General features: G+C 43.0%; 1 protein-coding gene across 1 annotated transcript in view; it reads left to right on the plus strand.

Annotated features, from left to right (window-relative positions):
- LOC139559702 (low-density lipoprotein receptor-related protein 8-like) overlaps positions 1–4164 on the plus strand; it is a 169627-nt gene extending 165463 nt beyond the window's left edge. Inside the window, exon 18 of the mRNA XM_071375922.1 lies at positions 209–4164. Within this exon, the coding sequence (XP_071232023.1) occupies positions 209–567 (359 nt within the window). The 3' untranslated portion in view covers positions 568–4164. The remainder of the gene's footprint in view (positions 1–208) is intronic.
- The last annotated feature ends 9225 nt before the right edge of the window (positions 4165–13389 follow it).

The raw sequence follows: 13389 nt of genomic DNA on the forward strand, positions 1-13389 counted from the left end.
CAAAGAAATCTCCAACATAAGGCCAGTTCCTTCTGCGTCCCGCTCTCCACTCTGTCCCCCCGCATGCCTTAAGTTGCTCTACTTCATCTCTGTGCCTTTCAACTCTCACCATGTTCATTCTCCGATGACATTAACGCTCCCCCATCTCCCCCATCTTCCCTGTGTCCCCCCTATCCTTCCCCTGCCACTGTGTGTTAAACGCATGCAGTTCCTATTGTTGCCACAGTGATCTTCGGCCTGCTCTGCACCGGCGTCTACCTGGTTTGGCGGAACTATCGCCAGAACGCCACCAAGAGCATGAATTTCGACAACCCTGTCTACCGCAAGACCACGGGCGAGGGCGAGGAGGATGAGATTCACATCGGCCGGACGGATGGCATCATGGGTGGCCACCACGGGCACCACCCGTACCCGGCCGGAGTGGGGTGTGGCGTAGTCGGCGGGGGCGGGGGCGGGGGCGGAAATACATGCCCACAGTTCATTGCGCTGCCACTGGGTGGCAGTATGCCCGATCCGGGAACTCATTGGTACACGGAGCAGCCTATGCTGTCTACTACGGCGAAATGAGTATGGAGACAAGACAAGATGGCCGCTCAGGAGGTTAATTTTCAAGATGGCCGCCGCTCAGGCACACGCACACACAGCACTGAGGTTACGGGTCACTCGAGCTGACTGACTGTTGAATGGATGGACATATGATGTTATGATATCATCACATCCAGCCATTCAAGTCCATGATGTGCCAGTTCATTACACAGGATCGACAGTTTTACACTTTCTACGTTTTTTAAATGTGATGTCAGAGATTGAGTGGGTTCCATTTGAATTCCTGTCAATTTAGAAAATTGATAAGAATTCAAGTTCATGAATTCTCTACGTATCAATTGAATTTAGATACATTTCCTCACAGGACTTGAAAAGGAGTCAACTCCAATTCTGTATGTTATTCATCCACTTTTGATCAACCTAAGCAGTGTTCTGTGTTATATGTCTCACGTTTAAAGGCGAGAGGAGTTCCAAAATATTATTTTAGTCCTTGACGTTTTAAATGTAGGCTCTCCATTTTATTTCCCTGGTGGAACCTCATTTTCTGGAGAGACTTTTTAGGAGGAGGTTTAAACCACGGCAGCACCTTAGTAGATGGGACAATCCGTACGGTTTTAAGATATTAATTCAACATGTTTTATTGCTCACCTCATTATTACTAAAGATGTCATAGGGTTTAGTTATTCTGGTCAGGGCATTTGTCTTGGAGTGGACTGAAAGGTTTAAGAGAGAGGTTGCTGTGTGTGTGCATTTACGTGTGTGTAAGCCTCTGTGTGTACTTTTTTTTCAAAGCATCCTTGTTGATATCCTGTGAAGTACAGTTGAGCCCGTGGCAGAAACCTCTTTGATGTTTTCTTTATTGAACCACAAAGCCTATCAGAAGGCAAGCAGGGCATAGGAGGGTCAAGGAGAGATTTTAGTGGGATCCAAACTGAAAAACTGATGGCTTAGCGAGAGAAGCCTTTGTAATTATTAAGGGTGGCCTGGATTTATAGGCCCAGTGAAAATACGTCTAACTAGCAGCTAATGGCCAAGGGTATCTGTGTTAGGCATGATAATGACAACAGAGTTGGCTAAAACCGAAATAGCTAGCTTTCTGGCTAGCATGCTGGTTATTAAGGCTAAAGCAGAAATAGCTAGCTTTCTGGCTAGCAGGCTGTTTATCAAGGCTAAAGCGGAAATAAATAGCTTTCTGGCTAGCATGCGGTTTATCAAGGCTAAAGCAGAAATAGCTAGCTTTCTGGCTAGCAGGCAGTTTATCAAGGCTAAAGCAGAAATAACTAGCTTTCTGGCTAGCAGGCTGTTTATCAAGGCTAACGTAGAAATAGCTCGCTTTCTGGCTAGCAGGCTGTTTATCAAGGCTAAAGTGGAAATAAATAGCTTTCTGGCTAGCATGCTGTTTATCAAGGCTAAAGAAGAAATAGCTAGCTTTCTGGCTAGCAGGCAGTTTATCAAGGCTAAAGCAGAAATAACTAGCTTTCTGGCTAGCAGGCTGTTTATCAAGGCTAAAGTAGAAATAGCTAGCTTTCTGGCTAACAGGCTGTTTAGCAAGGCTAAAGCAGAAACAGCTAGCTTTCTGGGTAGCAGGCTAATGTGTATCTAGGCTAAACCAGAAATGGCTAGTGGCTACCAGGCTAATTGTTAGCTATTATTCTTCTCTCCTTTTTAGCTGTTTTCCATGGCCATAGGGTATGTGGTTGGTAAATGTGTCATCTGTTTTTGATGATTTTATTCTCCCATCTGCTCTCTTTGTCAGTAAACTCACACACACAGTCACTCACCCTTGATAGATCACACACAGGCATGCATATTCACTCACCCTTCACAAGCACTCCACAATGCCTCTGTCCTCGTCCTTTGAGCAGATGTCATTGTGAGCTTTCATACAGGAGGACCTCAGTAGGAGGTCTTTCATACAGGAGAACCTCAGTAGGAGGTCTTTCATACAGGAGGATCTCAGTAGGAGGTCTATCATACAGGAGAACCTCAGTAGGAGGTCTATCATACAGGAGGATCTTAGTAGGAGGTCTGTCATACAAGAGGATCTCATTAGGAGGTCTATCATACAGGAGGTCTATCATGCAGGAGGAACTCAGTAGGAGGTCTTTCATACAGGAGAACCTCAGTAGGAGGTCTATCATACAGGAGGATCTTAGTAGGAGGTCTGTCATACAGGAGGAGCTCAGTAGGAGGTCTGTCATACAGGAGGAACTCAGTAGGAGGTATATCATACAAGAGGATCTCATTAGGAGGTCTATCATACAGGAGGTCTATCATGCAGGAGGAACTCAGTAGTAGGTTGATTGCTGACAAAAGGCTCCTGTCAGGTGATTTGGTGGCCGAGGCCACGTGGCAGATTTAGACTTCGTCACAAATGGCACCCTATTCCCTTAATAGTGCACTACTTTTGACCAGGACCCATAGGGAAACCCATAGGGCTCTGGTCAAAAGTAGTGCACTATATATGGAATAGGGTGCCATTTGGTATGCAATTTTCAACAGTAATGTGGTTCAGTCAGGTTGGATCCTCCTGTCAGTAAACACGGCCCTCCTTTATCCCCCTGTCCTTTTGTCCCCCTCTCTTTTGTCCCCCTGTCCTTTTGTCCCCCTCTCCTTTTGTGCTGTCTGTCACACTAGTGCTCCGCTGTGTGGGGTAAATAGACATTTCAGAGTCCCTTCCATTGTTGTATTTTTGTTCACGGAGACCGACAGGATGGAATGGGAAAGAGTGAGATGGAGGGTGTGTGTTTGTTTATGTTCATCCCACAGCCATATTGAAAACGTTTTGTAGGCTCTGTGTTGCCCAGCCCTCTCAGAATGTGTTGTGTGTAATGCATGGGGAGAACATAAGGTGTGTGTGTGTGTGTGTGTGTGTGTGTGTGTGTGTGTGTGTGTGTGTGTGTGTGTGTGTGTGTGTGTGTGTGTGTGTGTGTGTGTGTGTGTGTGTGTGTGTGTGTGTGTGTGTGTGTGTATGTTTGTCAGAGTGAGTGTGTGTGTGTGTTGTGCACGTTTGTCAGAGTGAGTGCACGTGAGTTTGTGTATTTGGGACCGGAGTAGGTTGGGGGGGGTTTGAAAATCATGATTTGTAAATACATTGTCATATTGCAAAAAAAAGTTTGATAAAGTATTATACAATTGTGTAAAAGAAAAAGATGTACATAAGATTTTAGATAAGAAAAAATAATCGATGACGGTAAATTAATTTATTTGTATAAAAGAACACTGTATTGCCTGATGGTACGAAATATGAATTAACCACCAAAGTGTTTTGTGTTGTCGCTTGGTCTTGCTTCATCTGATATCCTTTTCTTTTTCCAAATTTTTTATTTTATTTATTAGTTCAAGTCATACAAGGTGGTTCTTCCTCAATATTCTCCATATCATCTCATTGTCTTTCATCCCCAGTGTTTAGAAAATGTATTATTGTTTTCTAGTGCCTTTTTTCTTCTTTAGGTCTTTTTTCAAAAACTGTTTTGCTGTGGGAGGAGACGTGTTCTTATGTACCGGAAAATAACAGCTGTACTCAAATTGCCAAAACGGTCTGTCACCTTTTTATTACTTTCTGAAGTTGTTCTTAAATATCTCTATATATTGATATATACAATTTTATTGAACATCTCTTCCTTGTGTCTTTTCTTCCGACTGTTTCTCTTATTATTTGAATCCTCTTTTTCAGCCAAACCCTAGACTGTCATGCTAGCTGAGAGACCAGTCAAACAGACTGTCATGCTGGCTGAGAGACCAGCCAAACAGACTGTCATGCTAGCTGAGAGACCAGCCAAACAGACTGTCATGCTAGCTGAGAGACCAGCCAAACATACTGTCATGCTAGCTGAGAGACCAGCCAAACAGACTGTCATGCTAGCTGAGAGACCAGCCAAACAGACTGTCATGCTAGCTGAGAGACCAGCCAAACCCTAGACTCGCATGCTAGCTGAGAGACCAGCCAAACAGACTGTCATGCTAGTTGAGAGACTAGCCAAACAGACTGTCATGCTAGCTGAGAGACCAGCCAAACAGACTGTCATGCTAGCTGAGAGACCAGCCAAGCAGACTGTCATGCTAGCTGAGAGACTAGCCAAACAGACTGTCATGCTAGCTGAGAGACCAGCCAAACAGACTGTCATGCTAGTTGAGAGACCAGCCAAACAGACTGTCATGCTAGCTGAGAGACCAGCCAAACAGACTGTCATGCTAGCTGAGAGACCAGCCAAACAGACTGTCATGCTAGCTGAGAGACCAGCCAAGCAGACTGTCATGCTAGCTGAGAGACTAGCCAAACAGACTGTCATGCTAGCTGAGAGACCAGCCAAACAGACTGTCATGCTAGCTGAGAGACTAGCCAAACAGACTGTCATGCTAGCTGAGAGACCAGCCAAGCAGACTGTCATGCTAGCTGAGAGACTAGCCAAACCCTAGACTGGCATGCTAGCTGAGAGACCAGTCAAACAGACTGTCATGCTAGCTGAGAGACCAGCCAAACAGACTGTCATGCTAGCTGAGAGACCAGCCAAACAGACTGTCATGCTAGCTGAGAGACCAGCCAAACAGACTGTCATGCTAGCTGAGAGACCAGCCAAACAGACTGTCATGCTAGTTGAGAGACCAGCCAAACAGACTGTCATGCTAGCTGAGAGACCAGCCAGACAGACTGTCATGCTAGCTGAGAGACCAGCCAGACAGACTGTCATGCTAGCTGAGAGACCAGCCAGACAGACTGTCATGCTAGCTGAGAGACCAGCCAGACAGACTGTCATGCTAGCTGAGAGACCAGCCAGACAGACTGTCATGCTAGCTGAGAGACCAGCCAAACTTTAGACCAGGCTTCCCTAACTGGCGGCTTGTGGGTGGTTTTATTTGACCCCCCAAGTTTTCCCATCCATAATGGAGAGACACGTGATTGTATACAAATGTAAGCAAGGTTTAAAATTATTATGGTTTCGTCAAACAATATATCGGTTTGGGCTTCTTGAGGTCAATTAGCAGTCTACAAATTATTTGTAAATATGTTCCAGCCCCCTGACCATCTGCTCAAGAAGACCAGCCAAACAGACTGTCATGCTAGCTGAGAAACCACCCAAACCTACAGTACACATTGGACTTTTGCATTGTAATTTCAGAAAATATATTCAGTAATGATAGTATTCACAGAATTACTTATACGGCAGTGTTGATTGGCTGTGACATTTGCCTATTGATTTGTTCCGCTAGGCCGGCAGCTGTTTTGACTTTGTGATCTAGTGGAAATCAGGTCAAGCAGCCAATGTTTATTTTTATATATTTTACCTTTATTTAACAAGGCTAGTCAGTTAAGAACACATTTTTATTTTCAATGACAGCCTAGGAACAGTCGGTTAACTGCCTTGTTCAGGGGTAGAACAACAGATTTTTACCTTGTCAGCTCGGGGATTTGATCTTACAACCTTTCAGTTACTGGCCCAACACTCTAACCACTAGGTTACCTGCCACTGTAAACATCATGCTGTCATTTCCTGGTTGCAAAAATCCGACACTGTTCGTTTAATTCCAGTTTATGTGAGGAAACAAACACTGAATAAAGTAGTGAATCATTGTACCATCTAAATCGGTGTGAAATATATTTTCAATAGCAAAAAAACTATGTATTTTTCAGCTGTTTGAAGCTGGTGGACCAAAAGTGAAAATAAAAGGGTCAAGCGCGAGTCTCCACCATGATAGGGGAAATGGGATGCGGGGGAGGGAGGAGATTTGTTTTGAATGCAGCCTAGTGCTGTTGTTCACCTAGCTTCCACATATAGGGGGTGAAATTCAGATAACTTCTATGTGTGGCACCTTTAACCACACAAAGTAAAATGGTCGTGAGCAAACCAAGTCACATAATCCTCATCCGCTGTATCTCATTCCACAAGGTTGCTAACTTATGAGGCAAAGCATTTTAACTGCAGAAAGTAAAATCGCCATTCGTCTGCATAGTTCCTGTATTGTTCCCACAGTAAATGATGCACTAGGCATAGGAAGCCCAGTTGAGCTTTGGGCAGATGGGAATGTGTCACAGATGTTGCTCCCCCAGACTAGAGCCCAGATGGACATCTTTAATCAGAGCCCCGTGAAACAGGACAGGGAGGATGGGGGGAGTCAACTGGCACCCATAGGGCTCTCTGGTCAAAAGTAGTGCACTAAATATAGGGAATAGGGTGCCATAGGACTCTGGTCAAAAGTAGTGCACTAAATATAGGGAATAGGGTGCCATAGGACTCTGGTCAAAAGTAGTGCACTAAATATAGGGAATAGGGTGCCATAGGACTCTGGTCAAAAGTAGTGCACTAAATATAGGGAATAGGGTGCCATAGGACTCTGGTCAAAAGTAGTGCACTAAATATAGGGAATAGGGTGCCATTTGGGTTCAGACATACTGTATAGTACACAGCTGGGTTTACTAGATGGTAGCAGAAGGGATTTGATCATAGTGTGTTAGTGATGTGTCATATAGACCATATACTGTGTGAATGTAAATGAATCATTCTATACAATGCCTTTTTATACAGAAAATATTAATGGACTTATTCCACATTTTGTTGTGTTACAGCCTGCATTTAAAATATATATATTTTTTAAAACCACCCCATAATGACAAAGTGAAAACATGTTTTTAGAAATGTTTGCAAATGTATTGAAAATGAAATACATAATTGACATAAGTGTTCAGACCCCTGAGTCAATACATGTTAGAATCATCTTTGGCAGCGATTACAGCTTTCTGGTTAAGTCTCTAAGAGCTTTTCACACCTGGATTGTACAATATTTGCACAGTGATTATTTTCAGTGTGACGGGGATGTGACTGCAGGCTTGGGGTCAGTGTGATGGGGATGTGACTGCAGGCTTGGGGTCAGTGTGATGGGGATGTGACTGCAGGCGAGGGGTCAGTGTGATGGGGATGTGACTGCAGGCGAGGGGTCAGTGTGATGGGGATGTGACTGCAGGCGAGGGGTCAGTGTGATGGGGATGTGACTGCAGGCTTGGGGTCAGTGTGATGGGGATGTGACTGCAGGCTTGGGGTCAGTGTGATGGGGATGTGACTGCAGCCGAGGGGTCAGTGTGATGGGGATGTGACTGCAGGCTTGGGGTCAGTGTGATGGGGATGTGACTGCAGGCTTGGGGTCAGTGTGACAGACAGCAGCAGGCTTCCTTGGGGATCCCCTGGGTAAATGTGGGACTTTGCTGTGGTGGAGATAAAGCCAACCACACACACACACACACACACACACAGACATTTACACACAGACTCACATACACACACCAAGGTTATTATAGTTTTGGTATTTTAATATTGTTTTTTATTTCTATTCATTTGGGGATTTTGATTTGAAATTCAGTTTAGTTTCAGTTAATTTTCAGACTTAATTTATACATTTTTATTTAGTTTAAGTTTGATAAAGACATATTTAGTTAGACATTTTTACATGATTCAGTTGTAGTGTTAGGGACAGAAAGTAGCCTATGCGTGGGAGACTAAGAGCCATTTATGTGTTGTAGGGATATAGCTAATTTTTTTGTGATGTCCCTAATAAGGAGATTCTCTGCTTTTTTGACACCACACTCCACAAAGCTAGTCCTGCAGGCTCTAGTTTTGTCTTATCTTGATTATTGTCCAGCCGTGTGGTCGAGTGCTGCAAGGAAAGACCTCGTTAAGCTGCAGCCGGCCCAGAACAGAGCGGCATGTCTAGCTCTTCATTGTAATCAGAGGGCTGATACAAATACATGCAAGTCTCTCTTGTCTAAAAGTTGACGAGAGACTGACTGCATCACTTCTTCTTTTTATAAGAAACATGAATGTGTTGAAAATCCCAAATTGTTTGCATAGTCAAAAAACAGATAAAACAACACCTCGTGGCACAACACCTCTCCCCTATTTGACCTAGATAGTTTGTGTGTATGTACTGATATGTAGGTTACGTGTGCCTTTATAACAATGAAAGTGATGTAGTTCTTTCCTAGAGCTGTTCTTGTCTATAAATGTTCTTTATTATGTTATGTTTCATGTTTTGTGTGGACCCCAGGATAAGTAGCTGCTGCTTTTGCAACAGCTAATGGAGATCCTAATAAAATACCAAATACCACTGCTTGCCACTGTGGGGCAGTAATAGATAATGTGATGGGCCAGGACCATAGACTTGGATAGACATAACATCTCTGTATCTCTGTCATGATGGCGTCTGTGAGAGCATGGGCAGCACCACTGAGGCCATCTCTATCATGAATTAGTCCATTTTCTTCTTCACGGGAAAATTCCTTGGCTGATCCCTCCAATAGGGTCATCAGGAGGGATCAGCCAATGAAGTTGGAAGTTGACTGAATCAAAATGGCTAAATGCCTAAATGGCGCTGCCCGTGCTAACACAGGCTTTGGGCCACTAGAGGACTCTATACAACTCTATGGCCAGGACATATGTTTGGTTAGCTTTAAATTATAATCAATCCAAATGTGACTTGGATTTAAAGGATGTGCCTAGTCTGATGAAAGGAAACTCTTGCCAATGTTTACACCAACGCTCTTTTACATTTAGTAGTAGATGTAAGAAGAGTCACCTACCTTTATCTGATAGAAAGAGAGGGGGGGGGGAAAATGACAAAATTGAAGTCATGGCACATTTGACATGTTATGTTTATGTAATATTAAACACGTATCACTGACTAACCTGTTCAAATAGGGACAATAAACACAAATATATACAGAACCATAAGCAGTACAACAAATCTATCAGTTCACAGCCAGCAGTGTGTTTCTGTTCATCCAAACAACGTTTTCTGGTTTGTCTTCAAGAAGACAACGTTCCAGGGAGGTTCAGTTTCTCAGCCTGATGGCAGCTGTCCACAGACAGAATATTCTCTTATACGCTTGGGAGGCAGAAACCAGATCAGTACCACAGGGTGCAGCTTATAGATAAACAGCCATCCTTGCCTGCCAGACCTGGAGAGATGACACGGTGAATATGGAACTTAATGTCAGGTTGACCTTCCTGCTAGTCAGTGACCTCAGACACAATCTTCAATGCGAGGAAGCTATATTTCTGAAGCACTGTGGTCGAGATGTTTGTTGGATTCATCCTGCTGGCATCTTCCTGGGGTGTTACTGCTGTACGCTGTGATTTGCCGAGGTACAAGAGACTACTTGCCTCATCAGTGGCTCCATCTCTGTTGAGCGAAGTGGCAGAGACACACTTGGGTCCATCAGGCTGCTGTAGGGGTTGGGTTGAAGTTGGCTGCCAGAGGATTCAGTATGCATGAGAAGCGCTCACACAGTGACTTCAGGAGGACCTGCGCCAAATGTTTTGCTGCAGTAGTTGACTGCAAGTGTGCCTCAAGATTGAGAAGGCACAACACCCCATCAGACCGCGACTGGCAGTCAGTTTGAAGTTGGTCAGTGTGGATCACGAACGGCTCCAGCAACTTCACAAGCTGTTCGAGTCACGCTCTGTGCTGGCCCTCTGATTTCTTCCCTGTTAGCTAGAGATAGTGATGCACAAGCTAGACCTTTATGAAACATTGCCATCTACTGGCAACATTTACCCGCCAGATTCAAAAGCTCGAAAACACCATAAAAAAAAGAATAAACTTGAAAACCCATTCGATTTTAGAAGTTTAGAAGAAAAAATCTCAAACAAAACAATTTGATGTTTTTTATTTTATTTTGTTTTGCAGTCTAAGAGAATAGTTTCTGTATAGTTTTATATTTTCAAACAATTTTTGTTTTTATTTTAGTTTCAGTTTTCATTTACTATAATAACCTTGACACACACACACACACACACACACACACACACACACACACACACACACACACACACACACACACGCACTCTCCATACAGCCAAGCTTCACACACTCCTTCTCTCCATACAGCCAAGCCTCACACTCCATCTCTCCATACAGCCAAGCCTCACACGCCGTCTCTCCATACAGCCAAGCCTCACACTCTGTCTCTCCATACAGCCAAGCCTCACACTCCTTCTCTCCATACAGCCAAGCCTCACACTCCTTCTCTCCATACAGCCAAGCCTCACAGGATAGAGAATAAGTCCTACTGGTCCGGTAATAATTAATGTGATCTATTATGGCTGACAGGCCATTGCATCTCGATTTGTAAGCTCAAGGTGGATTACTTTGAATGCTTTTGTGATTATTATAACACTAGTAATGGATTGGAGCTTTTGTAACTTCTAAATGCATTTAGCATTTTAAGGGGGCGGACTCACCTTATCCAGATGCACTACTACTGTTAATACTACTACTACTACTGCTACTACTGTTACTGTTACTACTACTACTGTTACTACTACTACTACTACTACTGTTAATACTACTACTACTACTGCTACTACTGTTACTGTTACTACTACTACTGTTACTACTACTACTACTGTTAATACTACTACTACTACTGCTACTACTGTTACTGTTACTACTACTACTGTTACTACTACTACTACTACTACTGTTACTACTACTACTGCTACTGCTACTACTGTTACTACTACTACTGTTACTACTACTACTGTTACTACTACTACTACTACTGCTACTAATGTTACTACTACTATTGTTACTACTACTACTGCTACTACTACTACTACTGCTACTACTGTTACTACTGCTACTACTACTGCTGCTACTGCTACTACTACTACTACTGCTACTGCTGTTACTACTACTACTGCTACTGCTACTTGTGTTGCTACTACTACTGTTACTGCTACTACTACTACTGCTACTACTACTGTTACTACTACTACTACTACTGCTACTACTACTACTACTGCTACTACTGTTACTACTGCTACTACTACTGCTGCTACTGCTACTACTACTACTACTGCTACTGCTGTTACTACTACTACTGCTACTGCTACTTGTGTTGCTACTACTACTGTTACTGCTACTACTACTACTGCTACTACTACTGTTACTACTACTGTTACTACTACTACTACTACTGCTACTACTGTTACTACTACTACTACTACTACTACTACTACTGCTGCTACTGCTACTACTACCTCTACTAACATCAATGAGTAGCACTCACTGGAGAAATAAGAAATTTCGGATTGATGTGTCACGTTACAAAATTATTTTATTGCTAATCCCATTCATACAGTTGAAGTCGGAAGTTTACATTCACTTAGGTTGGAGTCATTAAAACTTGTTTTTCAACCACTCCACAAATGTCTTGTTAACAAACTATAGTTTTGGCAAGTCGGTTAGGACATCTACTTTGTGCATGACACAAGTAATTTTTCCAACAATTGTTTACAGACAGATTATTTCACTTATAATTCACTGTATCACAATTCCAGTCAGAAGTTTACATACACTAAGTTCACTGTGCCTTTAAACAGCCTGGAAAATTCCAGAAAATTATGCCATGGCTTTAGAAGCTTCTGACAGGCAAATTACATAATTTGAGTCAATTGGAGGTGTACCTGTGGATGTATTTCAAGGCCTACCTTCAAACTCAGTGCCTCTTTGCTTGACATCATGGGAAAATCAAAAGAAGTCAGTCAAGACCTCAGAGAAAAAATGTAGACCTCCACAAGTCTGGTTCATCTTTGGGAGCAATTTCCAAACGCCTGAAGGTACCGCATTCATCTGTACAAACAATAGTACGCAAGTATAAACACCATGGGACCACGCAGCCGTCATACCGCTCAGGAAGGAGACGCGTTCTGTCTCCTAGAGATGAACGTACTTTGGTGCGAAAAGTGCAAATCAATCCCAGAACAACAGCAAAGGACCTTGTGAAGATGCTGGAGGAAACAGGTACAAAAGTATCTATATCCACAGTAAAACGAGTCCTATATCGACATAACCTGAAAGGCCGCTCAGCAAGGAAGAAGCCACTCCTCCAAAACCTACGGTTTGCAACTGCACATGGGGACAAAAATCTTACTTTTTGAAGAAATGTCCTCTGGTCTGATGAAACAAAAATAGAACTGTTTGCCCATAATGACCATCGTTATGTTTGGAGGAAAAAGGGGGAGGCTTGCAAGCCAAAGAACACCATCCCAACCTTGAAGCACGGGCGTGGCAGCATCATGTTGTGGGGGTGCTTTGCTGCAGGAAGGACTGGTGCACTTCACAAAATAGATGGCATCATGAGGTAGGAAAATTATGTGGATACATTGAAGCAACATCTCAAGACATCAGTCAGGAAGTTAAAGCTTGGTCGCAAATGGGTCTTCCAAATGAACAATGACCCCAAGCATACTTCCAAAGTTGTGGCAAAATGGCTTAAGGACAACAAAGTCAAGGTATTGGAGTGGCCATCACAAAGCCCTGACCTCAATCCTATAGAAAATTTGTGGGCAGAACTGAAAAGGTGTGTGCGAGCAAGGAGGCCTACAAACATGACTCAGTTACACCAGCTCTAAGGAGGAATGGGCCAAAATTCAACCAACTTATTGTGGGAAGCTTGTGGAAGGCTACCTGAAATGTTTGACCCAAGTTAAACAATTTAAAGGTAATGCTACCAAATACTAATTGAGTGTATGTATGACATGGAATTGTTACTAGGATTAAATGTCAGGAATTGTGAAAAACTGAGTTTAAATGTATTTGGTTAAGGTGTATGTAAACTTCTGACTTCAAATGTATGTAGGTCTCTGAATAAAATCTCAAGACATTCAGTCAGTAGTGCATTCATAACAGTATGGAAAAGTAGCGCCATCTGCTGTCCATTTCTGTCATTACAGAGTACAATGAGTTGTAATGTGTTTACCACACATCCAATACAAAATCATTGGAAAACAGTTATAGGTCAACAGTCTTGCTTTGTTTTAACCTTTTGTCAATAGGGGGAGCTGTTAG

This window comes from Salvelinus alpinus, chromosome 30 (assembly GCF_045679555.1).
Source record: "Salvelinus alpinus chromosome 30, SLU_Salpinus.1, whole genome shotgun sequence".
Classification (NCBI taxonomy): domain Eukaryota; kingdom Metazoa; phylum Chordata; class Actinopteri; order Salmoniformes; family Salmonidae; genus Salvelinus; species Salvelinus alpinus.